General features: G+C 43.0%; 1 protein-coding gene across 2 annotated transcripts in view; it reads right to left on the bottom strand.

Moving 5' to 3' along the window:
* trappc8 (trafficking protein particle complex subunit 8) overlaps positions 1 to 26552 on the bottom strand; it is a 157750-nt gene that overhangs the window by 13193 nt on the left and 118005 nt on the right. For both annotated transcript variants that reach the window (XM_080194734.1, XM_080194735.1), the window contains 7 exons: positions 20333 to 20775; positions 17133 to 17283; positions 12751 to 12847; positions 10509 to 10577; positions 10338 to 10396; positions 5470 to 5646; positions 4269 to 4370 (listed from right to left, as the gene is read on the bottom strand). In XM_080194734.1, the coding sequence (XP_080050860.1) occupies positions 4269 to 4370; positions 5470 to 5646; positions 10338 to 10396; positions 10509 to 10577; positions 12751 to 12847; positions 17133 to 17283; positions 20333 to 20775 (1098 nt within the window). The remainder of the gene's footprint in view (positions 1 to 4268; positions 4371 to 5469; positions 5647 to 10337; positions 10397 to 10508; positions 10578 to 12750; positions 12848 to 17132; positions 17284 to 20332; positions 20776 to 26552) is intronic.

Genomic DNA, 26552 nt, shown 5'->3' with positions numbered 1-26552 from the left:
TCTAAGCTCCCAGACTGTTTGGTCTGACAGTGACATGTTGGTATTCATGCTTCACATTAACCCACTCCCACCCCACTGCATCTCATTCTATCAGCCTAACCTTCTATCCCTTCTCCCTCATGATTAAATACAATTTACAGGAAGTTGAGATGAAACTTTATGCTGCTCTTATCAGACCACATCTCAAGTTCTATGTCCAGTTCTGGACACCAGGACTCAAGGAGATGTTTAACCCTCTGGGGGCAATGAAGGGGAAGCCATGACACCAAATCCCTAAAGTTCTGTATTACCAGGAAAGTCTGGAGAAACATGGTTTTCTCGGCCTAGAAAGGAACCAAGAGGTGATTTTAGATGGGCACATCACAAATATGTGAATGGTAAAATAATCTTGAAATGTTACTTTAAATAGAGTCATAGGAGTTTTACAGCATGGAAACAGGCCCTTCAGCTCAACTTTTATATATGATCATTATCTACGTTTAGCCTTATTCTGATTCAAATTGCCTATTTCTCGTTAGGGAACTGTTTTAAATTATTATTTTTGCTTCCCAGGAATACTTCTTTATTGGTGCCAACAGGTTTGATAATAGTCAGTATGTTGAAGAGTTTTTCTCATGTCCATGCTGCCCCTTCTTTTTAAACCACTAAACTTGTTCCAATTGTCTGTGTCTATACCCATGTTACTTACGTAACTGTCTAAACACTTTAAAAAAAAAACAAAACTCTACTTGTCTCCACTACTACCTCTGGCAGCTTGTTCCAGACACTCACCACCCTCTGAGAAATAACTGCCCCCTGGACCCTTTTGCATCTCTCCCCTCTCACCTTAAATCTATGCCCTCTAGTTTTAGACTCCCCTACTTTTGGGAAAAGATATTGACTATCTAGCTGACCTATGCCCCTCATTATTTTATAGACCTGTATAAGATCACCCTGAAGCTTCCTATGCTCCAGGGAAAAATGTCCCAGTCTACCCCGTCTCTCCTTATAACTCAATCCATCAAATCCCGGTGGCATCCTAGTAAATCTTCTCTGCACTCTTTCTAGTTTAGTAACATCCTTTCTATAATAGGTTGACCCAAACACAGTATTGCAAGTGTGGCCTTACCAAGATCTTCTACAACTTCAACATGATATCCCAATTCAGTGCTCTGGCCAATGAAACCAAGCATGCCGAATACCTTCTTCGCCACTCTCCACCCATAACTCCACTTTCAAGGAGCTATGAACCTGTAACCCGAGATCTGTGCTCTATAACTCCCCCCAACGCCCGACCATTAACCGATTAAGTCCCGCTCTGGTTCGATCGACCAAAATGCATCACCTTGCATTTATTAAACTCCATCTGCCATTCCTCAGCCCACTGGCCCAACTGATCAAGGTCCCATTGCAATCCTAACCTTACACTGTCCACTACGCCACCAATTATGGTGTCATCTGCAAACTTACTAACCATGCCTATTAAGTTCTCATCCAAATTACTCAAATGACAAACAACAGCAAACCCAGCACCGATCCCTGAGGCACACTGCTGGTCACAGACCGCCAGTTTGAAAAACAACCCTCTGCAACCACCCTCTGTCTTTTGTCATCAAGCCAATTTTGTATCCTTTTAGTTACCTCACCCTGGATCCCGAGAGATTTAAGCTTATGCAACAACTACAAAGAACAATGAACATTACAGCACAGGAACAGGCCCTTCTGCCCTCCAAGCCTGCACTGATCACGCTGCCTGACTTAATTAAAACCCCCTTCCTAGGGCCATATCCCTCTATTCTCATCCTATTCATGTACTTGCCAAGACGCCTGTTAAAAGTCACTATTGTATCCGCTTCCACGGCAACGAGTTCCAGGCACCTACTACTCTGTAAAAATCTGCCTCGTACATCTCCTTTAAACCTTGTTCCTCGCGCCTTAAACATTGTGCTAAACAAGCAATTGACTCTTCCACCCTGGGAAAAAGCTTCTGACTATCCACTCTGTCCATGCATCTCAATCTTGTAGACTTCTATCAGGTCACTCCTCAACCTCCGTCGCTCCAGTGAGAACAAACTAAGTTTCTACAATGTGGTACCTTTCTCAGAAGGCTGTGGAAATTTGGCATGTCAGCTACAACTCTCACCAACTTTTACAGATGAAAGCATTCTTTCTGTTGTATCACAGCTTGGTATGGCTCCTGCTCTGCTCAAAACTGCAAGGAACTACAGAAGGTCGTGAACGTAGCCCAATCCATCACGCAAATCAGCCTCCTATTCATTGACTCTGCCTACACTTCCCACAAGCTCAGCAAAACAGCCAACATAATTAAGGACCCCACACACCCCTGACATTTTCTCTTCCACTTTCTTCCTTTGGGAAAAAGATGCAAAAGTCGAGGTCATGTGCCAATTGACTCAAGAACAGCTTCTTCTCTGCTGCTGTCAGACTTTTGAATGGACTTACCTTGCATTAAGTTGATCTTTCTCTACTCCCTAACTATGACTAACACTACATTTTGCACTCTCCTTTCCTTCTCTATAAACAGTATGCCTTGTCTGTATCGCATGCAATACTTTTCATCTTATATTAATACACATGACAAAATTAAATCAAAAATCAAAGGCCTTGCTAAAGTCCATGTAGACAACATCAACTGCACCGCCCTCATCTACCTTCTTGGTTACCCCTTCAAAAAACTCAAATTTGAGATATGGTTTTTCCACTTAAAGCGAGGCTGACTGTCCCTGCTCAGTCCTTGTCTCTAAACGCCTGTAAATCCTGTCTCTCAGAAAAGCTTCTAACAATTTACCAGCCCTCCAGCCTGCATTTCCCAGACTTTTCCCTGCAGCCCTTCTTAAACAAAGGCATAACATTTGCCATCCTCCAATCTTTAATCATCAGCCACAGGTGAGGTGCTTGTTCAAATCTCTGTTTGGGGACTCGCAATTTCCTCCCTAGCCTCCCACAATGTCTTGGGATACACTTCATCAGGTACCAGGGATTTATCTACCTTGATGTGCTTTAAGATTTCCAGCACCACCTTCTTTGTTTTATGTGCACTCCTCAAGACATGACTATTTATTTCCCCAAGTTCCTTAACATCCATACTTTTCTCAAGTGAATGCTGATGAGAAATGTTTAGGATCTCACCCATCTCTTGTAGATCTGCACACAGATGACCTTGTTGATCCCCAAGAGGTCCTATTCTCTCCCTAATTACTCTTTTGCCCCTTTATGCATTTGTAGAATTTCTTTGGATTCTCCTTTGCCTTATCTGCCAAAACAATCTCATGTCCCCTTTTCGCCCTTCTGATTTCCCTCTCAACTTTATTTCTACACCCACTATACTCTTCAAGGAATTCATCCGATCCCAGCTGCCTATCCATGTCATGTGCTGCCTTCTTTTTGACCAGGGCCTCAATATGCCAAATCATCCAGGGTTCCCTACTTGTCAGCCTTGCCCTTAACTCTAAAAGGAATGTGCTTACCTTGAGCCCTGGTTAACATACTTGTGAAAGCCTCCCACTTAGCAGACATCCCTTTGCCTTCCCATAGACTCCCTCAATTAACTGTTGAAAGTTCCTGTCTGATACGATCAAAATTGGCCTTGCCCCATTTAGAATTTTAACTTTTGGGCCAGACCTATCATTCTCCATAGCTGTCTTAAAACTAATAGAATTATGATCATTGATCCCAAAGTGATCCCTCACTAACACAGATCTGTCATCTGTCCTTCCTTATTTCCCAAGAGGAGGTCAAGTTTTGCCCCCTCTCTAGTTGGGCCATCCACATACTGAACGAGAAATTCCTCCTGAATACACTCAACAAGTTTTTCTCCATTCAAGTCTCTAACACTGTGACTGTCCCAGTCCATGTTCGGAAAGTTACAATCCCCTACTATTGAGAGAATATTACAAGAGGATACACATTCAAACAAGTAAAAGGTAAATTCAAGCCCCATATCAGGAGACTTTTCACACAGAGAATGGTCAATATATGGGAGAGAGTGGTGGAGCAGAAATGACTAGGAGTTAATTTTAAAAAAGGATGTAACAAGTGGGGACTTTAAGATATTCCTGGATGGATAAATTAAGATTCTTAAATCATATCTAAAGGCCACAACTCCAGGAAAATATCAATACAGATCATTTGGATTTTGAGAAGAACAATTTCAAAAGGTAACATGACGACCACTAAAGCAAAGAAAACCAGTAACAGTTTAGATCATTTTAGTATGCAAACCGTCACAAAAGCACATTGGGAGTGGACAGAGTTAAGAAACACATTACCTGTACTTGAGGTAATGAACAGGCTTCTTTCCCAATCGACTCCAGAGCAACATGAAGTTGGCCTTCTAAAATAAGCTGCTTATTGTCCTCGACAACATACGCCTGTAACGAGACAGAGAACTTCAATTTTCAAAGCATCAATTTTTCATTGAAAGTTTAGCTGTTGTGGAGCACAAGACTACATCACTTTTCTGCACTACATGCATTTGATTTAATAAATGAAATAAATCAAAATGATTAACAAATTTAATCACAATTAATGCATCTATATCAAGAACAAAACATGGACATATTTTGTCCATCAAGCTGGTTCTTTCCCAAACACCACATAAATTGACCAATGATTAACTGATATATAATTTGCTCAATCTCAAGTTTAAATTCTGCACCCTAACTTTGGAAGCATTAAAGATAATGAAGTAAGTCCTTAAATATGAACAAGGATAAATGGTTATAACAAATTGGTCCATTTCTATAAAGATTAATAACAGATAAAACAAGTTATTGGTTGTGAAGTAGGAGAGAAGTGTATTTCAATTTTTGAATTGGTCAATCATCTGTCAGAAAACGGTGACCAATGATGTTAAGTTTTGATTAATTAAATATCATTTTCACTTCACACAACCAGGTTGGTTCTTCAGGCAAGAGCAAGCCGAGTAAACCTCGCTTGCGGAATTCCCTGACTGAACCATTACAAATGTTCTGTTCTTTCTTTTGTTAAGAAAGGCCTAAATGTACCATTTGAGTTCCCTCATGCAGGAAGGCGATGGCTTAGTGGTATTATCACTAGACTATTAATCCAGAAACTCAGTTAATGTTCTGGGGACCTGGGTTCAAATCCCGCCCAGCAGATGGTGGAATTTGAATTCAATAAAAAAATCTGGAACTGAGAATCTACTGATGACCGTGAAACCAGTGTCGATTGTCAGAAAAATCCATCAGGTTCACTAATGCCCTTTCTTTTAGGGAAGGAAATCTGCCATCCCTACCCAATCTGACTTACTTGACTCCAGAGCCACAGCACCGTGGTTGACTCTCAACTAGCCTCCAACATTAACTAGGGCTGGGCAATAAATATTGGTCAGCCAGCGACTCATGCCCCACAAATGAATTAAAGTAAAGGAATCTTCTCCATTATTCAATTGGTTCCAAACCTTTCATGTGCAACAATTCATCTCAAGTGTTCATTCATGATACGAACCTTCCATAATACTATTATATTGAGATCCACTTCACTACACCGCTGTACTAATTTGGTGACATCCCCAGTTTTTGGTCTCCCAGGTCCCATAGTCGTCTGTGGTATTGTCTTTCGAGACCAGGCAGCATAACAACTTTGAAAGAAAAAGTCAGCACAAGGAGTGGTTGCACTGATTATCTGGAAAACAAAAGCAGAATCAACTCTCAATGACTAACTACAGGATGGCATCCTCAAATCGCCCTCCACCCAACAACTAATGCACGGGAAACAAAATGGCTCCCGGACGGAACATGAGACTTTTATTAATAATAGACAGGGAGGAAGATCCAAGTAAGAGTTGGACAAGAAAAACTAGAGAACAACAAAGAAAAGTGGAAGGTTAGAAAAGGTATGTGTGTTCACGAAGCATTAGAATGGAAAATAAACAAAGACCAAGGCAAAGTTACGTAGGGAGAGAATATTTTGGTCCCTATGTAGTGCCAGAATTGCACTGGCAATGAAGATTAGAAGGGAACAGTCTTAACTTGGGGGGGCGGGGAGGCATTGATGTTCAGCTACTTGAGCTTCACTCTAGTTCTTAAATGAAGGTTTTAAATGACAGCAGAGATTTCTGCTTCACACACTCCTAGGCTTCCATTATTTGAAAACTGATCGAAAACCTTTCTTGCTTTCACCTTTGCTACAAAGGAAAGAACTCAAACAGTTCCACCCAACCAAGTGATCATAGCAGATACTCCGACTGGTCTATTACAGCATTACTTGTTTAATTCTGAAACTAGTGGCCATCTCATCAGTCTCACTGGCATTTGATCATTGTATGGTGGAGTTTCTGGTGCAGATGGAGGAGGAGAAAGTGGGTTCCCGGATACGCGTCCTTTGTTTGAACAGAGGGGAGTACGATAGGATGAGAGAAGAATTGGTGAATGTGGACTGGGGGAGCACGTTGGAAGGTAGGTCTGCTGAGGAACAGTGGAGGATCTTTAAGGAGATCTTTCTTGGTGCTCAGCAGAAATTTATTCCGATGGTCAAAAAAGACCGTAGGAGGAGAGGTAATAAGCCGTGGATAACGAAGGAGGTGAAGGAAAGTGTTAAATTAAAAGCGGAGGTGTTTAGAGTAGCTAAGAGTAGTGGGTGAGAAGAGGATTGGGAGAGGTTTAAATGTCAACAAAGATTGACAAAGAAGTTGATAAAGAAGGGTAGGAGAAACTATGAAGCTGGGCTAGCGCTTAATATAAAAAAGGATAGCAAGAGCTTTTATATATAAAAAGGAAGAGGCTGGCTAGGGTGAACGTTGGACCCTTAGAGGATGAGAAGGGGGACTTAGTGGTAGGGGATGGAGAAATGGCCGAGGTCTTGAATAACTTTTTTGTTTCGGTCTTTACGGAGGACGTGAATAATTTGCCGGGTGTTAGAGATGGAAAGGTGGTAGGACTGGAGGGTCTCAATGACATTACTGTTACTAGAGAGGCGGTGCTCGACAGACTGGAGGGGCTGATTATGGACAAGTCGCCAGGACCGGATGGAATGCATCCGAGGGTTCTGAAAAAAATGGCGGAGGTGATAGTGGATGCCTTGGTGGTTATTTTCCAGACATTGCTGGATTCCGGGGAAGTGCCGGAAGATTGGAAAGCGGCTAATGTTACGCCGTTGTTTAAGAAGGGTGGCAGGCAAAAGGCGGGGAATTATAGGCCGGTTAGTTTAACGTCTGTTGTAGGTAAAATGTTAGAATCCGTCATCAAGGAGGAAATAGCGAGGCATCTTGAGGGGAATTGCTTGATAGAGCAGACGCAGCACGGTTTCGTTAAGGGGAAGTCGTGTCTGTCAAATTTACTGGAGTTCTATGAGGATGTGTCTAGGGCGGTGGATAGAGGAGAGCCGGTGGATGTGGTCTTTCTGGATTTTCAGAAGGCGTTTGACAAGGTACCTCACAAGAGGTTACTGCAGAAGGTCAGGGGACATGGAGTTGGGGGTAGGGTGTTAGCGTGGATAGAGGATTGGTTGTCAAATAGGAGGCAGAGAGTGGGGGTCAGTGGGTGCTATTCGGATTGGCGGTTGGTGACTAGTGGAGTGCCCCAGGGGTCGGTGCTGGGGCCTCAGCTATTTACCATTTATATAGATGATCTGGAGGAGGGAACCGAGTGTATGGTGTCGAAATTTGCTGATGACGCCTAGATTGGTGGAACGGCAAATTGCGCGGAGGGTGTGGAGGGTCTACAGAAGGATCTAGATAGGCTGGGCGAATGGGCCAGGAACTGGCAAATGGAATTTAATGTTGGCAAGTGCGAGGTGGTCCACATTGGTAGGAATAATGGTAGGAAGGATTATTACTTACGTGGCGAAAAACTGCAGCAGGCAACGGTGCAGAGGGACCTCAGGGTCCTTGTGCATGAGTCGCAAAAACCCAGCTTGCAGGTGCAGCAGGTGGTCAGGAAGGCGAATGGGATGCTGGCCTTCATAGCGAGGGGGATTGAATATAAAAGTAGGGAGGTCTTGCTGCGGCTGTATAGGGCATTGGTGAGGCCGCAGCTGGAGTACTGTGTGCAGTTTTGGGCGCCATACTTACGCAAGGATATTTTGGCCTTGGAGGGAGCGCAGAGGAGGTTTACTAGGCTGATGCCGGAGTTGAGGGGGTTGAGCTATGAGGAGAGGCTGAATAAACTAGGTTTGTACTCGTTAGAGTTTAGAAGAATGAGGGGAGATCTCATTGAGACATATAAGATGATAAATGGGATGAATAGGATAGAGGCGGAGAGACTCTTCCCGCTCAGAAAGGACAGTAGGACTAGGGGACACAGCCTCAAGATAAAGGGGGGGGGCGGTTTAGAACGGAGTTGAGGAAGAACTTCTTCACTCAAAGGGTGGTGAATCTCTGGAATTCTCTGCCCGTTGAAGTGGTGGAGGCTGCCTCGCTAAATATTTTTAAGACGCGGGTTGATGGGTTCTTGATGAGAGGGGATTAAGGGTTATGGGGAGAGGGCAGGAATGTGGAACTGAGCCACGACAGATCAGCCATGATCTTATTGAATGGCGGGGCAGGCTCGAAGGGCTAGATGGCCTACTCCTGCTCCTATTTCTTATGTTCTTATTCAGGGGAATGCCTTGGTTGATGGCACAGTGCTGAGCGCTGCTGCCTCAGTGGTGCCTGGGGCCCGGCTACAATTCCCAGCTTGAGTCACTCTGTGTGGTGTTTGCATGTTCTCCCCGTGTCTGCGAGGGGTTCCTCCAGGTGCTCTGGTTTCCTCCAACAATCCAAAAGGATGTGCTGGTTAAGTGCAGTGACTATGCCAAATTCTCCCTCAGTGTACCCGAGCAGGCGCCAGAGTGTGGCGACAAGGAATTTTCACAGTAACGTCATTTCAGTGTTAATGTAAGCCTACTTGTGACGCTAAAATAAACTTTAACTTTATAAATTTTTTTAAAGCTTTAAAACTACACAGAACTTGAGATCAGAAGTCGAGATCAGTCTAGATCACAGAACAGCGACAAATGAGCTTATTGAGGCTGTGCCCTCTAGTTCCGGTTTCCTATCACCAGCCTGACTTGCCTTTCAGCAGGACCTAAGCCAGCCTTGTGACAGCAGGTCCACTGGAAACACCACTCCACGATAAGATGCTCTTTTGGAGAGTTAGTATCAATGCAATGGGCCAGATGGCCTTCTTCTGCGCTGTAGGGTTTCTATGGTTCCAACTAGAACACTTAAAACATGGGTTGATTTTCCGTAAAATGCCCCATTTTTACTACGATGTGGAGATGCCGGTGTTGGACTGGGGTGGGCACAGTAGGTACAACACCAGGTTAAAGTCCAACAGGTTTATTTGGAATCGCAAGCTTTGAGTGCTGCTCCTTCATCAGGTGTGTGGAGAGGTAGGTTTCACAAAAATGGCATATATGCTCCTAAAGCTCATGATTCCAAATAAACCTGTTGGACTTCTTACTGTTCCCATTTTTACCAGAACCAGTTGAATTCAATAAACTTATGATTGATGGGCTGGCATTAGAGGGAAATGATGATGATTGTTCTAAAGCTTCACTGGCCTGCTACCATTATCCAAGGAACGGAATCTTCCAGCTAAAGACGCTCCTCATAGCCTTCATAGGGGACGTGGTTGTATACCGAGGCATCCCAGGAGTGTACACAGGATTTCAGCTGAAATTTACCCAGCCTAAAAGTACTGCAACAGGTTATCAGCAGGGAGTACCCCAGTCCAACTAGGAAATTAATCTACCATGTTCCAAAAACAGATGATGCTGAAAAATCTTAGCAGGTCTGAGTGTGTGCAAAGGGAGAATAGAGCGAACATTTCCAATCAAGATGACCGTTCGTTCAGAGCTCCACGTCCTCGAGAGTTGAGTGGAAAACATACTAGCATCCAGTGACAAGTCATGGTGCAGTACACAATTGGTTCTCATTTCTCAGTGAAATGGCCTAGCAAGTCAACCAGTTATAATTCTTTAAAAAAAGCTATGAAAAAACCACAGCTGATTCAACAATGATAAAATAGGGCCCACCGCTACATTTTTAGGACAATGAGGAACAGGCGATAAATGTCAAATCGTCAAAGATTTAGACACAACCAATACATGCATTGGTTTGATGGCTCATTAATGATGTCCTTTCGGGAAGAAAATCTGCCATCCAGACCTGGACTGGTCTACATGTGACAGCAGAGCCACAGCAATGTGGCTGACTCTCAACTGCCCTCCAAGAACAACTAGGGATGGTCAATAAATGCTGGCCAGCCAGCAACGCTCATGTCCCACAAAATGATTTTAAAAAAAAAAATCACAGTAACCATCAGCATAATAGAAAATTAAATGGGAGAAACACCAACTAGGAAATTGAGCAGAAAAAGTGCAAGCTTACTCACTTGTTCGCTCCCCAGAACGATATCTGCAAATATATACTTTCCTTCTGTACATGAGGTAGCTAAGAAAGCAAAAGATTCATGATTCATCTTAATGCAAATGTAGTCACCATTAGACATGCTGAATTATAGAAAAAATTTAATGACTGCAATCATTCAAATTTATGACCTCACCTTCAGAATTCTGACATCTTGTTGCGCGAAAGCAGAGTTTTGCCCTCTCCCGACTACTGAGCTTTGCATCTGAAATGCAGCATTTGGAGAAAGTTATACAAGCACCAAAACTCACTACTTCAGCAGAAACTCTTTAGTATGGCTGATTTGGAGTCTAATACAAAGTCACGCACCACACTGAAAAAGTACAAGCTTTTTGTAAAATAGAATGCGATGGAGAGTGTGGGAACTACAGGATTTAGTTTATGTCCACTGAGTAGGCAGACCAGATAATTCACTGGGATTGTCTTCGTTTCACAAAGTAAGCATCAGAAAACTTCCCACGTACTGTGGCATTGCCCACTGGAAGCATAAACTCTCAAAAATTCCAATGTGTAAAGTAACATTGATGCAAAGTTTAATTTTTCCAAAATGTAGATTCTGTCAAGTTACAATCTCACTGCTGATTTAATCAGCATTAAATTTAGCTGGAGATAGAAACATAGAAAATAGGAGCAGTTTATTTATTAGTCAGAAGTAAGGCTTACATTAGTTCTGCAATGAAGTTACTGTGAAATTCCTTTAATTGCCACAGTCTGTCACCTGTTCAGGTGAATGCACCTAATCAGCACGTCTTTCAGATTGTGGGAGGAAACTGGAGCACCCGGAGGGAACTCATGCAGGCACAGGGAGAATGTGCAAGCCCCACACAGACAATGACCCAAGCCAGGAATCGAACCTGGATCCCCAACGCTGTGAAGCAGCAGTGCTAACCACTGTGCTACCATGCTGCCCACAGGAATAGATCATTTGGCCCCTTGAGCCTGCACCACCATTCAACAGGATCATGGCTGGTCATATACTTTCAGTGTCCTACTCCCACTTTTTCTCCATACCCCTTGATCCCTTTGATGAAGGGTTATATTCTGATCAAGGTTTCCATTTTCCACATTAAAGCTCTAAGAAGCTAAGAATAAGACCACGTCAACATTTTGTTAAAAATATTGGATGATGGGACCATGTATGTGGATTTGTCTCTGCAAATATTACAGCTTCAGAATGTGCTGGGTGCTTAGGGTTGAAGCTCTTCACAAGCAAGTTGAGTTTTCATGTCTGATATTCTTAGCTCACCTAACATCAGAGTCAACAGATTGCAGGTTGAAGTCCCACTCCTGGGACTTCAGTGCAGGAATAAATCAAGGCTAACCCTTCAGTGCAGTACTGGAGAAATGCTGCACTGTCAAAGGTGCTGCTTCTTAGATGAAAAGTCAAAGCAGTCTTGTGGAAGATCCCATGGTATTAGTTCAAAGGTGGGCAGATTTATCCCCCAGTAAGCTGGCTAATATTTCTCCCTCAATTAACATTCAAAAAACCCTAAAACATCCAGTCATTATCACTCTGCTTCCTGTAGGAGCTTCCTATGTGAAAATCAGCTGCCACGTTTCCTACAGTACAACAGTGACTCACCTTCAAAAGTACTTCATTGACTGTGCTTTAGGATGCAGAGGCCATGAAAGGTATTATATAAATACATATTTCTCTGTTTTTGCCTATAGTTCTGATGAAAGGTTGTTAAACTGCACAGATGATCCCAGATCTATGGAGTATTTCCAACACCAGCACATTTTTGGGTTGCAAGGGGGAATCTGAGCACCCAGAGGAAAGCCACACAGACACGGGGAGAACATGCAGGCTCTGCACAGACATGGTGCTGTGAGGCAGCAATGCTAACCAGTGTACCACCCCATAACAGCAACCTTGCCTTTCAGAGGCCAGCTACCTCTGTAATTATATCTGCTTTGTTCTCTGCTTGAATGGATAATTAACTTTTCCTGGTGTGGGGGCAGCAGATTTACCAGGTTTCCCGAAACAGGAAAGATTCCATCCCAACACAGTGATAGCAAACTCCCCCCCCCGCCAGTTGTGCATTGAGGCATTTTGTTAAAAGGCGCTACGTAAATGAATTTGAGATGTGATATACTCAACCTACTAATCTTCAAAAAAACTTTCAGGAGTAAAAAAATCTGAATTAAAAGTACAGCTTTATGATCAGATTGCAAAATAAATTTCACCAGTCCTTCTACATGTACACAATTCCTAATGCAATCCAGCAAATGCTCCCTAACCCGATTTATCTGTAGACATATTTGCATCAACGTAGCTGGAATATTTTTAGCTTTAGCATGTAGGAGGAGGCGGATGAGACATCTACACTTATTACTGTCACATCAAATTACCAACAAGCAGAAAAGTGGAAACCAACCTTTATCTTCAGCAGGATTTATACATTTTTGCAGCCTCCAATGTTCACTGCCACTCGACACTTGGATTATGTGGAATTCCCTCACACCTGCTTCACTCTGAAAGATTAAACCCTTTGTTAATATATCACCTATACTGTACTCAAAACAAATGTCAAATTTTCAGGTAAGGATACGCAAGAATGAGAGAAAGATGAGCAAGAGTAAAATAAATAGAATCCCTACAGTGCAGAAAGAGGCCATTCGGACTATCGAACCTGCACTGACAACAATCCCACTCATCTCTGTAACCCCAAGTATTTACCTGCTAATCCCTCTGACACTAAGGGGCAATTTATCATGGCCAATCAACCTAATTTTCCTGCAGGAGAACAACGACCACAACACCACAAAACCCTGCCACAGCAACCTTTAAGATGTGCCAGATCATCGAGACAGATGCCATCATCTCACGTGAGAACACCATCCTCCAGGTACACGGTGCATACACTTGCAACTCAGCCAAAGTTGTCTACCTCATCCGCTGCAGGAAAGGATGTCCCAAGGCATGGTACATTGGGGAGACCACACAGACACCATGACAACAGATGAATGAACACCACTCAACAATCACCAGGCAAGAGTGTTCTCTTCCTGGTGGCGAACACTTCAATGGTCACAGGCATTCGGCCTCTGATCTTCGGCAATTGTCCTCCAAGGCAGCCTTCATGACAACGCAGTCACTGAGCAGAGACTGATAGCCAAGTTCCAACACGAGAATGGCCTCAACCATTGGGTTCATGTTACACTATTTGTAATCTCCACAACTTGCCTGGGCTTGCAAAATCTCTAACTGTCCTGGCTGGAGAGAATACACACCTCTGGTACACACCTGTGCTTAACCTTGTCTCCACTCACATTATCTGTACCTTTAAGACTTGATTACCTGTAAAAACTCATTCCAACCATTATCTTGTAAATTAAGTTTGTGTCTTTATATGCCCTGTTTGTGAACTCCCACTCACTTGATGAAGGGGCAGTGTTCCAAAAACTAGTGACTTGTGCTACCAAATAAACCTGTTGGACTTTAACCTGGTATCATGAGACTCCTGACTGTGTTTACCCCAGTCCAACACTAGCATCTCCACATCATGTCAATTAACCTAACCCATACATTTTTGGACTGTGGGAGGAAACCAGAGTACATAAGAACATAAGAAAGAGGAGTAGGCCATCTAGCCCTTCGAGCCTGCCCCACCATTCAGTAAGATCATGGCTGATCTGAAGTGGATCAGTTCCACTTTCCCGCTCTCCCCATAACCCTTAATTCCCTTATCTGTCAAAAACCTACCTACCCAAGACTTAAATATATTTAGCGAGGTAGCCTCCACCATTTCAACGGGCAGAGAATTCCAGATATTCACCACCCTTTGAGTGAAGAAGTTCCTCCTCAACTCCGTTCTAAACTGCTCCCTCCCTTACCTTGAGGCTGTGCTCTCTAGTCTTGCTGTCCTTTGTAATCGGGAAGAATCTCTCTATCTCTACCCTATCCATCCCTTTCATTATCTTATGCGTCTCGATAAGATCCCCCCTCATCCTTCTAAACTCTGAGTACAGACGCAGTCTATTTAATCTCTCTTCACAGCCTAACCCCCTCATCTCCGGTATCAGCCTAGGTGAACCTCCTCTGCACTCCCTCCAAAGCCAAAATATCCTTGCGCAAGTGTGGCGACCAAAACTGCACACACTACTCCAGCTGCGGCCTCACCAGTACCCTGTACAGTTGCAGCAAGACCTCCTGCTTTTATATTCTATCCCCCTCGCTAGAAAGACCAGCATCCCATTCGCCTCCTTAATCACCTGCTGCACCTGCAGACTGGGTTTTTGCGATTCATGCACAAGGACCGCCAGGTCCCTCTGCACCGTAGCATGCTGCATCTTTTCGCCTTTTAAATAGTAATCCCTCCTACTATTATTTCTGCCAAAGTGGATAACCTCACACTTGCTAACATTGTACTCCATCTGCCAGGTCCTCGCCCACTTGCTCAGCCTATCTAGATCCCTCTGCAGACTTTCCACACCCTCCACACAATTTGTTTTTCCACTCATCTTTGTGTCATCAGCAAATTTCGTCACCCTACACTCAGCCCCCTCCTCCAGATCATCTATATAAATGGTAAATAGCTGAGGCCCCAGCACTGATCTCTGCGGCACTCCACGAGTCACCAACCGCCAATCAGAATAGCACCCATTGATATCAACTCTCTGCCTCCTATTAGGCAACCAATCCTCTATCCACGCTAACACCTTACCCCCAACTCCATGCCCCCTAACCTTCTGAAGCAACCTTTTGTGCGGCACCTTATCAAACGCCTTTTGAAAATCTAAAAAACACCACATCCACCGGTTCCCCTCTGTCTACTGCACTAGTCGCGTCCTCATTAGAAATCCAATAAATTTGTCAAACACGACTTCCCCTTAAGAGTACCCAAAGAAAACCGATACAGTTGGCAACCCAAGCCGGGAATCGAACCTGGGTCCCTGGTGCTAAGAGGCAGCAGTGCTAAGCACTATGCCACCATGACTGACCTAAAGTTTCAAATCCATTTTCCCCATACACTCCCCATCTTCCTCAAATCAGACACCAATGATCTTGTCCATCGCAGTCTGAAATCAATGATAGACCATCTACAAAACCTATGGGGTAGAGAATTCTGAAGATTCACAATCCTTTGATGAAGTTCGCTGTCATCTTAGTCCTCTATGATCAGCCACCTTATTCTGTGTTCCCATGTTATAGATTCCCTGGCCAATGGAAAGAATCGACATAGATATTTAGCACCAAAGGCAGATTTTTAATTCTGCCTTTTATGTTTTACATTGCTTGGAAAGTTTTTGAACTTTTTAGAATCCACTAGCGTAAAAACATACTCCTGTTATTTTTGTTTTCCATTTCTACAGATTTAAGATCTCAACACTTTGCAGTATCTTAGTGGTTTCTGCCGCAATGCAGTCTCCACTAGCTAATGTCTGATGTCCAATATGTATGGGCAAAATGTTCAATCTCAGGATTCCACCCTGCCCTCCAGTGGTGTGTTTTAAGCATGCTAACATTGGGGTCAGTTTTGCATTACACTGTTTTAGTTGGTATCCTGTTTTCCTGCTACTCCTTTCCCTTTGTCATAGAGGAGCAGCAATGTATAAAATTAGCACATCAAAAAATGAGTTAATTTACTTTGAAACGGAACTCCATTCTGATCTGGGTATGTGTCATCAAATCCACAACTATATGTGGTCTCAACTCTACGATCGACCAAACAGCCATAAATAAAAATAAACAAACAATTGGCCCGATCCTGTTTCCTATGTGCAATCAGCCAAATGATTCACGCTGGTGTATTTGCCAAATATGCCTCCTCCCCATTCTCAGCAGAACCTCATGTCTTTATCCAGTGTACCCTTAAGTGCAACTCTGATGTTCACTTTTCAGGATTTAAATGTTGTTTGATTTATGGTCATTTATGATACTGAGTGAATTTAATATTTCTAATGGTTTCAAAAGAATTTAAGAAACTTATCTAAATAACAACAACACTAAGTCAGAATGTTGGCTTAAACAGTTATCGATAGAATCTGAAATATTGCAATATACTGGGGAGTTAAACAAAATGATCATGCTAAGAATACACATTTATTTGGATCTTTCATACAAAAGGAAGCCTAAAAAGAGAAACGGTTGTGTAGTCATGGACTACAGGCCCAGGCTAAAGTCCTGGGGACCAGGGTTTAAATCTCACTATAACATCCGGTGGAATTTGGATTACATTCATAAAATCTGAAATTGAGTTTCAATAATGGTGTCTGTGAAACTACTGATTATTGTAAAAACTCGTAATTCCTTTAGGGAAGAAAATTTGCTGTCCTTACTTGGTCTGGCCTACATGCGACTCTAGACCCAGTGCAATGTGTTTGATTCTTAATTGCCCTCTAAAATAGCAAAGTGAGACACTCGGTTCAAGTGCATTTAGGGATGGAATGGCCCTGCTAGAGACATTCACCCCATTAAAAAGACAAAACAAAATTCTCCTTTAGGGGAATTTTACGAACAGTAACAAGCAAACTCAGTTTTTTATGTGGCTAAAGGCATTAAATAAATAGCAAAATAAAATGTCTAAAGATGTGCGGGTTAGGTGGATTGGCCATGCTAAAAACTTGCCCCTTCATGTCAGAGAGATTATCAGGATAAATATGTGGGGGTAACAGGGATAAGGCCAGGGTGGGATTGTCATCAGTGCAGGCTCAATGGGTTCAACAGCCTCCTTCTGCACTGTAGGGACTCTATGACCGGAGTTTTGCAATACGTTTGTGCTAATTTCAAAGTTCCATGCATGTATAAGTAACTTACTGTATTAATATTCGCCACATCCACAAACACCAGCAGATGATCACTGTCACTCTTTCCATCAGCTTCTAGGACATTACTTCTACATGCTGTTGCTTTCACACTTAGAGAACGGCTAGTGCATATTATCGCTGTGTGTCTAAGTATTCTGTGACTGTTGGAACAGATAAATATTTCACTTTGTGAACTTCCATTTGAAAATACATCATGTAGAATAGTAATATTTGGAACAATCTTAGTGCAAGATGAAAAGCTGCAACATGTCTTTTCCACCCATTAACTGGATACTAATAGAACTTGCAACATTCTGCCTAACTGGTCTATGTTGATGCTCCACACAAGCCTTCTCCCATTCCCCTTCATCTCACCTCCATCAACACCTTACGAACTCTTGGCTGTACAGTCGTCGAGTGATCAGCAAAGGTGCTAATGATGATTTTCAGTTGCTGTGGTTAATATTGAAAATTAATTCTGCAATTTCCACAAGTACAAGTGGAACTGATAAATGGTTCAGTGTTGTTACTCAGTAGAATTACAAGTGGTTATAAAATTTGCATCTCTAATGATGTAGTTCACTCAGACTTATTAAAGTACAAAAGGCATCACTTATGGTCAATGATCACGGTCAGATTGTGTTACATGACGGTAAAGTGGGACTTGCAGCAGTGTTTAAAAAAGGTTCACAATATAAGACCATGTCTGCATTTTGTGGCAAAATCAGTAGCCATGACTTATTCATGTTCTGTTACCACCAGACTTCACTACTCCTTTACTCTCTTGGCTGGTATTCCACTCTCCATAGATTGCTCAGTATTCCATGCCCCAATTCCAATCCTGTTCACTCATCACCCTCTGTGCTCACCAACTTAATTCAACCCTCAGAATCCCTGCAGTGCACAAGGGGGTCACTTGGCCCATCGAGTCTGCACTGACCACAATCCCACCCAGCCCTGATCCCCACAGCCCCATGTATTTATTCCACGAACCCACATATCGTGGAACACTAAGAGGCAATTTACCATAGCCAATCCACCTAACCTGCACATCGTTGGACTGTTGGAGGAAACCAGAGCACCCGGAGGAAATCCACTCGGGCACGGGGAGAATGTGCAAACTCAGCACAGACAGTGACCTGAGGCTGGAATTGAACCCAGGTCCCTGGCGCTGTGAGGCAGCAGTGCTAACCACTATGCCACCGTGCTGCCCTGGCTGAACAATGTCAATTTAAATTACGCAGCTTTTTTCTTCAAATCCCTATTTACTCTCCAGTTTTGTAACCTTCACTGGGTTCAAAATCATCATGGATATCTGTGCTCCTTCAATTCTGACCGCTTTTCTATCCGCCTATTTCTGCTTTATTTCAAATCAGGGTCGTCATCCAGGGAGCTCTGGATTGGTTTGCCCGGCATTTCCTCTTCACGGTAATCTACCTTGATTGCTCTTGAACTCTACAGACAGCCCATAATTCACTGACAGTTTTGTCTGCTAATCTTGGATTCCAGTTAAACATAGCCACATCCGTTCTCATTGGAGCTGGCTTTCCCCCAGTTAATTATTCTTAGTCTGGATTTCTCCTTGTCCTTTAAGGTAGCCAATCTCCTGATATAAAGTTGCCTAAATGTCCTGACTGATGCTTCATTCACTTGGCCCCTCGCATTCCCAAGAATGAGCCTCTCTGATCACTGGTCTGCGAACAAACGTAATTACGTAATGGGTCTGGAATTTGTTCAGGCTTCTTTAAAACAGATAATTGAAGGTTCCTTTCCAACACTCAATCGCTGCCATTTTCCGTCTTGCATAGCCATCAAGACTAAAGTTTGCAGTTCTTGTGCCGAGGCCCTCCCAGCTGACATTCTCAACTTGCCAAACTACAATGAATTCATCATGCTATCAGCCATATTTTTACCCATTGGAAACTGAGCACTTCCACCTAACCTGCACTGGGCCCAGAACATTCCTTCCATAACCTCACCCCCATCCAACCTCAGCGGTTTGCATCACTGATCACCTCCATCCTTCCTGGAAGTGGTTGACTACTACCTTCCCAACCTCGCTAGCTGCCTTCGCTCACCATAACCTCTTAACCACAATTTCCTTCCAAATCCCTCTCACCTCAAGCTTCCTTCCTCCTTCTGGCCTTCTTCAAATTTTATTTCAAAACCCACACTGTAATTCCATGTTTCCTAATGTTTCCCCAAATTCTTGGTGCCTGTTTGTCTCCCCTCAGGGCACCCTTCCGAAGTGTGGTATATAAGAACAAGTTTTATTTGTGTTAGATATTGAAGGGATCATATAGTTTATAAGCATAATCATCAGGACAGGTTTCTGTTATGTTCACTCAGTCACAGAACCTGCTAGAGGCAAACTTCTGCATGAATTAAACCTGCACCTTGTTCACAATGACTAAAGGCATTAGTCACTGAAGAGAAAGTAGTTCGTGTTGCCAAATGAAACTGATTTCTGAGGTGATGCCAATTTTGAGCAGATCACGTCTCTTCAGCGTCTCATGGCTGAGAAATAATTGGCCCAGTACGTCCTTTCAAAAATGAAAAATCCACAGACTGCTAATATACCAGCTCCATTGCTCATTCCAAGCAAAAGCAGCAATTAATTGACAAATAGCCCACAGCCTCTACGTTAAATTTGATTCATTTTGAACTCATAGCAGATTTATCCAATGAGTTAACAATTTGCATTTATATGGCACTTTGATAGAATGCCTCAAAGCACAGCATGTGGTAATCCCAGTTTTGATTCTCTCATGTACTGAGTGAGCCAATATTACTCAGGAGGATGGAGGAGCATTGCAATTTACTCCAGTACCTGTAGATTCCTCACTAGCTTGTGATTTGTACCCAGTGCAGGTAGTCTGCCCATGCACACATCAGGTAAAGGTAGGATCCTGTTTGACTACAGCATCTGTCCCACAATAAATAGCCTCTGTACATGAGGCTCAAACATAAAAGGCATCAACTTGGAGAGAAATGAACACCAGGGGAATCATTCCCAGAAACATGAGAAAAGTTAGCAAGAATTTGGTTAGCCTTTTCTTTAAAAAAAGTGAAATGACAGGATTAAAACTCAAACAATTTGATACTCTGTACATCTAAAAACATTGCTGCTTGAACTGCCATTTCTAACAGATTGCTGAGTGAAGTCTGGCACCACACACCAAATCAAACCAGGTATCATAAAAAGCCTACCTCAATTTTGAGTGCGGTTTTGTACTTTCATAGTAAAATAAAAAGTTTATTTCATGAACTCCTTCTTCATCTGGTCCCCGCAGCCACATAGGAAGCTGCACAGAAGCGCCAGGTAACAACACAGAGTCAGGAAGCGGTACATCGGTCACCCAAAGTGGATTTCCAATGCCCATCCCAAAGTCCGCAGGGGAAACAGATGATGTCACAGCAGAGGACATGCACGCACACTCGTTCACAACGGTCTTGTAGGCGCTGCAGTTCTCAGAAGCTGTTGGACTCAATGGCGTCAACACAGCAGTTTTACTCCCGAAGGTAAAGAAATCCGGGTCTTTGCACACAACCTTTAATCCAGCAAGCGGGCACCTGCTTACGTTCACAAACTCCACGTACGTTTTCCTTATTTCCCCACAAAGCAGTCCAGTAGGAAAATTAATGAAAAATACCTGCACACAAACACAGAGTAAATATTATATGTTTATACAAAGTTGAATCCAATGTTAAAGTAGAAACGGACACAAAACGGGTTCAAACCAGCATTTTATACAAGCTTAACATAACCACCTTGCTTTTGTACTCTTTCAATAGGGGCGGCACAGTGTTTCCCACTGTTGCCTCAGAGTGACAGGGATCCAGGTTCAACTCCTAGTTTGGGTGACTGTGTGGAGTTTGCACGTTCTCCCCGTATCTGCGTAGGTTTCCTCCGGGTGCTCCGGTTTCCTCCCAGTCTGAATGGTGCATTGGCCATGCTAAATTCTCCCTCAGTGTGCCAGAATGTGGCGACTCTGGGATTTTCACAGTAACTTCATTGCAGTGTTAATGTAAACCTACTTGTGACACTAATAAATAAACTTGAATAAAGTCTAGGATACTGTATGCTTTATTAACCACAATCTCAACCTTCAACAATGTATGCACGTATATAGTAAGAAATCTCACAACACGAGGTTAAAGTCCAACAAGTTTATTTGATAGTAAACCTGTGGGAAGTACACCCATCTCCAGCTCCTCAAAAACCACATTAGGGAACTGGAGCTGGAGGAACTTCGGATCATTTGGGCAGCAGAGGTGATCATAGATAAGAGCTTCAGGGATCTGAAGACTCAAAAATGAAAATAGTTGGGTGACAGTGAGAGGGACTGGGAGGAAGCAGCTCGTGGTTGTTCCCCTCAGCAACAAGTATTCTGTGTTGGATAACCGACCAGCGGTAAGGCAGAGTGACCGGACTTCAAGGATGGAGTCCATTCCTGTGCCTCAGAAGGGAAGGGAGGAGAGCAGGAGAGCAATAGTAATTGGGGATACAATGGTTAGAGGGACAGATAGGAGGTTCTGCGGCAAAGAGACTCTCGGATGGTACGTTGCCTTCCGGGTGCAAGAGTCCGTGATGTCTCAGACTGTGTTTTCAAGATCCTTAAGAGGGGAGGAGGATCAGTCGCAGGTCGTGGTGCACGTTGGTACCAACAATGTAGGCAGGAGGGATGGGGATTTAAAACAGGAATTTAGGGAGCTAGGCTGGAAGCTGAAAGCTAGGACAAAGCATGTTGTCATCTCTGGTTTGTTGCCAGTGCCACATGCGAGTGAGTTGAGGAACAGGGAGAGAGTGCAGATTAACATGTGGCTGCCAGGATGGTGTAGGAGAGAGGGTTTTATTTACTTGGATAATTGGAGCACATTCTGGGGAAGGTGGGACCTGTACAAATAGGACGGTTTGCACCTGAACCAGAGGGGCAAATTTCTGGGAGGGAAATTTGCATCTGCTCTTCAGTGGGGTGTAAACTAATTTGGCAGGAGGATGGAAAAATGAGATGTAGTCCAAAAGCCAGTGTTGAGGATCGCAATGTACTGTGGAAGGTACCAGGGTCACAGGCGTGTACAGGCAGACAGGATGGTGGTTTGAAGTGTATCTACTTCAATGCAAGGAGCATCAGGAATAAGGTAGGTGAACTTGAAGTGTGGATTGGTACTTGGCACTATGGTGTTGTGGCCATTACGGAGACATGGTTAGAACAGGGACAGGAATGGTTGTTGGCAGTTCCAGGGTATAGATGTTTCACTAAGAGTAGGGAAGGCAGTAAAAGAGGTGGAGGAGTAGCATTGTTAATCAAGGATAGATTAACAGCTGCTGTAAGGCATTTCAACAGCAAACTGTCTACTGAGGTAATATGGCATGAAGTTAGAAATAGGAAAGGAACGGCCACGTTATTAGGAGTTTTCTATAGGCCCCCAAATAGTAAGAGATGTGGAGGAGGAAAGGCAAAGCAGATTATGGATGGGTGTGGAGGTCACAGGGTAATCATGGGTGACTTTAATGAAGCCCCATCCCAGACCTTTGAACTTTTGTTAAGGTAACAAAAGGACCAATAATGTTTTGTTTGAAATAGCTTTGCATACAGCTGTCAGAATTGTACAGCATGGAACAAGGCACTTCAGCCCATCATGTCTGCCCAGCCATCAAACACCTACCTATTCCAATTAAACCTTAATCATCCCAGAATGAAAGACTACTATGCAACATGAACTAAATATTCATAACACAACCAAGTCACTTCACACTTCTCCAAAAATCAATTTTAACCCTGACTTGTTCACCATTCCATCAACCGGTGACCTTTTCACGTTTGATATATTGCTTCCAAGTTTCATATCATTTGCAAATTTTATAATTGTGGCTTGTACTTTAAGGTTTAGGCCATTAACATATACCAGAACAGGAGTCTTAACAGTGACTCCTCGGGGACTCCACAACAAACCACCTATTCTGTTTTCTGCCACTCAGCCAATGTCACATCCATGAGCTTTAACTTTGTGTTGCATTTTATCAAATGCCTTTATATTGACAATCTCCAGGAATGTAGTTTGTGTAATTGAACTCAAATTTAAAATTCACAATCCTACCAATTTATAAACACAAGATATTGAATTTTTCTCAGTTTCAAACTGGTATGTCAAATTTTATGTCTTTTCATAATTTGTGTCGCTGCAAGTTAGAATGCAAGTGACGTTTTGGTATCAATTTTTTACTGAACTCCAAGTTTTTTTTTCTACAATGGCAGACTGGACACAGGAAATAAACCATGTCCACTGGGATGACTCGAGCATCAAGATAGGAATAAACTGTGGTAATACCGAAGGGTAGTTTCAGAGACAAATTAAATAGCTGTGTGATAAAATAGCTATGTTTCAATAACACGCTGATCTAATTGTTATTGAGCCAGAGATTTGAAGGGCACAGCACAAATTAGCTTTGTTCTAACCTTTAAAAATTTCTCTTTTCTATTATTCCAGTGAGGACACTAAAACAAATGTTCAAGTTTATTGATATTCAATTTCCTAACTCATTTTTATTTATTCATACAGACTGAGGGGAGAAGGTCACTCAGTCCCTGGAGCCTGCTCTGCCATTTACTAAGATCACAGCTGATCTGATTCTAGCTTCAACCCCTGATTCATGGGGCATGGGCGTTGCTGGCCGGCCAGCCAGCATTTATTGCCCATCCCCAGTTGCTCGAGGGCAGTTGGGAGTTGAACATGTTGCTGTGGATCTGGAGTCACATGTAGGTCACACCAAGTAAGGGCAGCAGATTTCCTTCCCTAAACAGGACATTAGCGAACCTGATGAGTTTTTTCAACAATTGACAATGGTTTCACGCTCATCGGTGGATTCTTAATTCCAGATTTTTTTTTATACTGAATTTGAATTCCACCATCTGCTGTGGCGGAATTTAAATCTGGGTCCCCTGAATATTAGCTGAGTTTCTGGGTTAATAGTCTAGCGGAATGCCATTTGGCCTACCTACCCCCAATAGTCTTTGGCCCTCTTGTTTATCAGGAATCTATCAGCCTCTGCCTTCAAAATATTCAAAGACTCTGCTTCCACTGCCTTTTGAGGAAGAGTGCCAAAAGCTCACAACACTCAAAAATCATATTCGTTTTAATCAGACTTTCTGGGCATCCCAGATTACAGTTCACTCACCTGAGAGACATTTAGACAAGGCACCAACTTTTACAGATGCACCACAGAAAGCATCCTTTCCATACATATCATAGCTTGGTATGACCCCTGCTCTGACTAAGACCACAAGAAATTACAAAAGGTTGTGAACGAAGCCGAGTCCATCTCTCAAACTAACCTCCCATCCCTTGACTCCATCTACACTTCCTGCTGCCTCAGAAAAGCAGCCAGCATAATTAAGGACCCCACGCATTCTCTCTTCTGCCACCTTCCATCACACTGAATATATTTAAGTCAGGGTAGATAGATTTCTGATAGACAGGGGAATTAAGGGTTATGGGTAGAAAGCAGGAAAGTGGAACTGATCCACTTCAGATCAGCCATGATCTTATTGAATGTGAGGCAGACTCGAAGACCTACTCCTATTTATGTTATGTATGAAAAAAATATAAAAGTCTGAAGTCAGGGACCTACCAACTCAAGAACAGCTTTTTCCCTGCTGCAATCAGACTTTGAATGGATCTACCTTATATTAAGCTGATCTTTCTCTACACCCCAGCTGGGACTGTAACACTATAGGCTGCACGCTCTCCTTTCCTTCTTCCTATGTACTCCATGAATGGTATGCTTTGTCTGTATAGTGCATAACAATACTTTGCACTGTATGAACGTGTAACAATAATAAATCAAACAATCTTCAATCTATTCACTATTTGGCAAACATTAAGAGCACGCTTCCATTTGATGTTGGACTGCTTATTACTGCTATCCTGACTAAAATTACTGAAATGTGGGAATCGCCAACTTTTATTGTTGATCATTTATTTCCTGTTCATCTTCATATTCAATTTCAAAAAACAAAGAACAATACAGCACAGGAACAGGTCCTTCAGCCCTCCAAGCCTGCACTGATCATGCATTCCTAACTAGACCATCCGTTTGTATCCCTCTATTCCAAGTGCAGAGGGACCTGGGGGTCCTTGTGCATGAATCACAAAAACCCAGTCTGCAGGTGCAGCAGGTGATCAAGGCGGCAAATGGAATGTTGGCCTTTATAGCGAGAGGGATAGAATATAAAAGCAGGGAGGTCTTGCTGCAACTGTACAGGGTACTGGTGAGTCCGCAGCTGGAGTACTGTGTGCAGTTTTGGTCACCGCACTTGCGGAAGGATATATTGGCCTTGGAGGGAGTGCAGAGAAGGTTCACCGGAAATGAGGGGGTTAGCCTATGAAGAGAGACTGAATAGACTGGGTCTGTACTTGGAGTTTAGAAGGCTGAGGGGAGATCTTATAGAGACATATAAGATAATGAAGGGGCTAGATAGGGTAGAGGGAGAGTGATTCTTCCCACTTAGAAAGGATAGCAGGACTAGAGGACACAGCCTCAAGATAAGGTGGGGCAGTTTAGATCAGAGTTGAGGAGGAACTACTTCACTCAAAGGGTGGTGAATCTCTGGAATTCTCTGCCCGTTGAAGTGGAGGCTACCTCACTGAATATATTTAAGTCACGGGTAGATAGGTTTCTGATAGACAAGGGAATTAAGGGTTATGGGGAGAAGGTGGGAAAGTGGAACTGATCCACTTTGGATCAGCCATGATCTTATTGAATGGCGGGGCAGGCTCCAAGGGCTAGATGGCCTACTCCTGCTCCTATTTCTTATATTCTTAGGAGTCTGTTCATGTGGCTTTCTAGATAAGTCTTAAACGATCCTAGCATGTTTGCCTCAATCACCTTGCTTCGTAGTGCATTCCAGGCTCCCACCACCTTCTGAAAAAAACATCCCCTGCATATCTGTACTGAACACCACCCCCCCACCCCCCCGCCACCTTCAACTTGTGACCCCTTGTATTTGTCATTTCTTACCTGGGAAAAAGCTTCCAACTGTTCACTCAATCTATGCCCTTCATAATATTATAAATTTCTATTAGGTTGCCTCTCAACCTCTGTCTTTCCAGGGAGAACAACCCCAGTTTACTCAATCTCACCTCATAGCTAATGCCCTCCGTACCAAGTAACATCCTGGTAAATCTTTTCTGCACCTTCTGGTAGAGCAGAACTGGACACAGTATTCCAAACGTGGCCTAATAAACATTCTACATAACTGCAACATCATATGATTCATATTGATCTGTTTAGGTATTAATTTCATCAATTATCCTCAGTATTGTGTGGTTGATATTTTAAAAAATTCTTCTGCCAGCTAGGACTATTGAGGAATTTCACAAAGACAAAAATCAAAAGGATACGTACTGGAATTTTACTGGACATATA

Source organism: Carcharhinus amblyrhynchos, chromosome 8 (genome assembly GCF_965287045.1).
Source record: "Carcharhinus amblyrhynchos chromosome 8, sCarAmb.v2.hapA, whole genome shotgun sequence".
Taxonomy (NCBI): Eukaryota; Metazoa; Chordata; class Chondrichthyes; order Carcharhiniformes; family Carcharhinidae; genus Carcharhinus; species Carcharhinus amblyrhynchos.
This window is presented reverse-complemented; position numbering and strand designations above follow the sequence as displayed.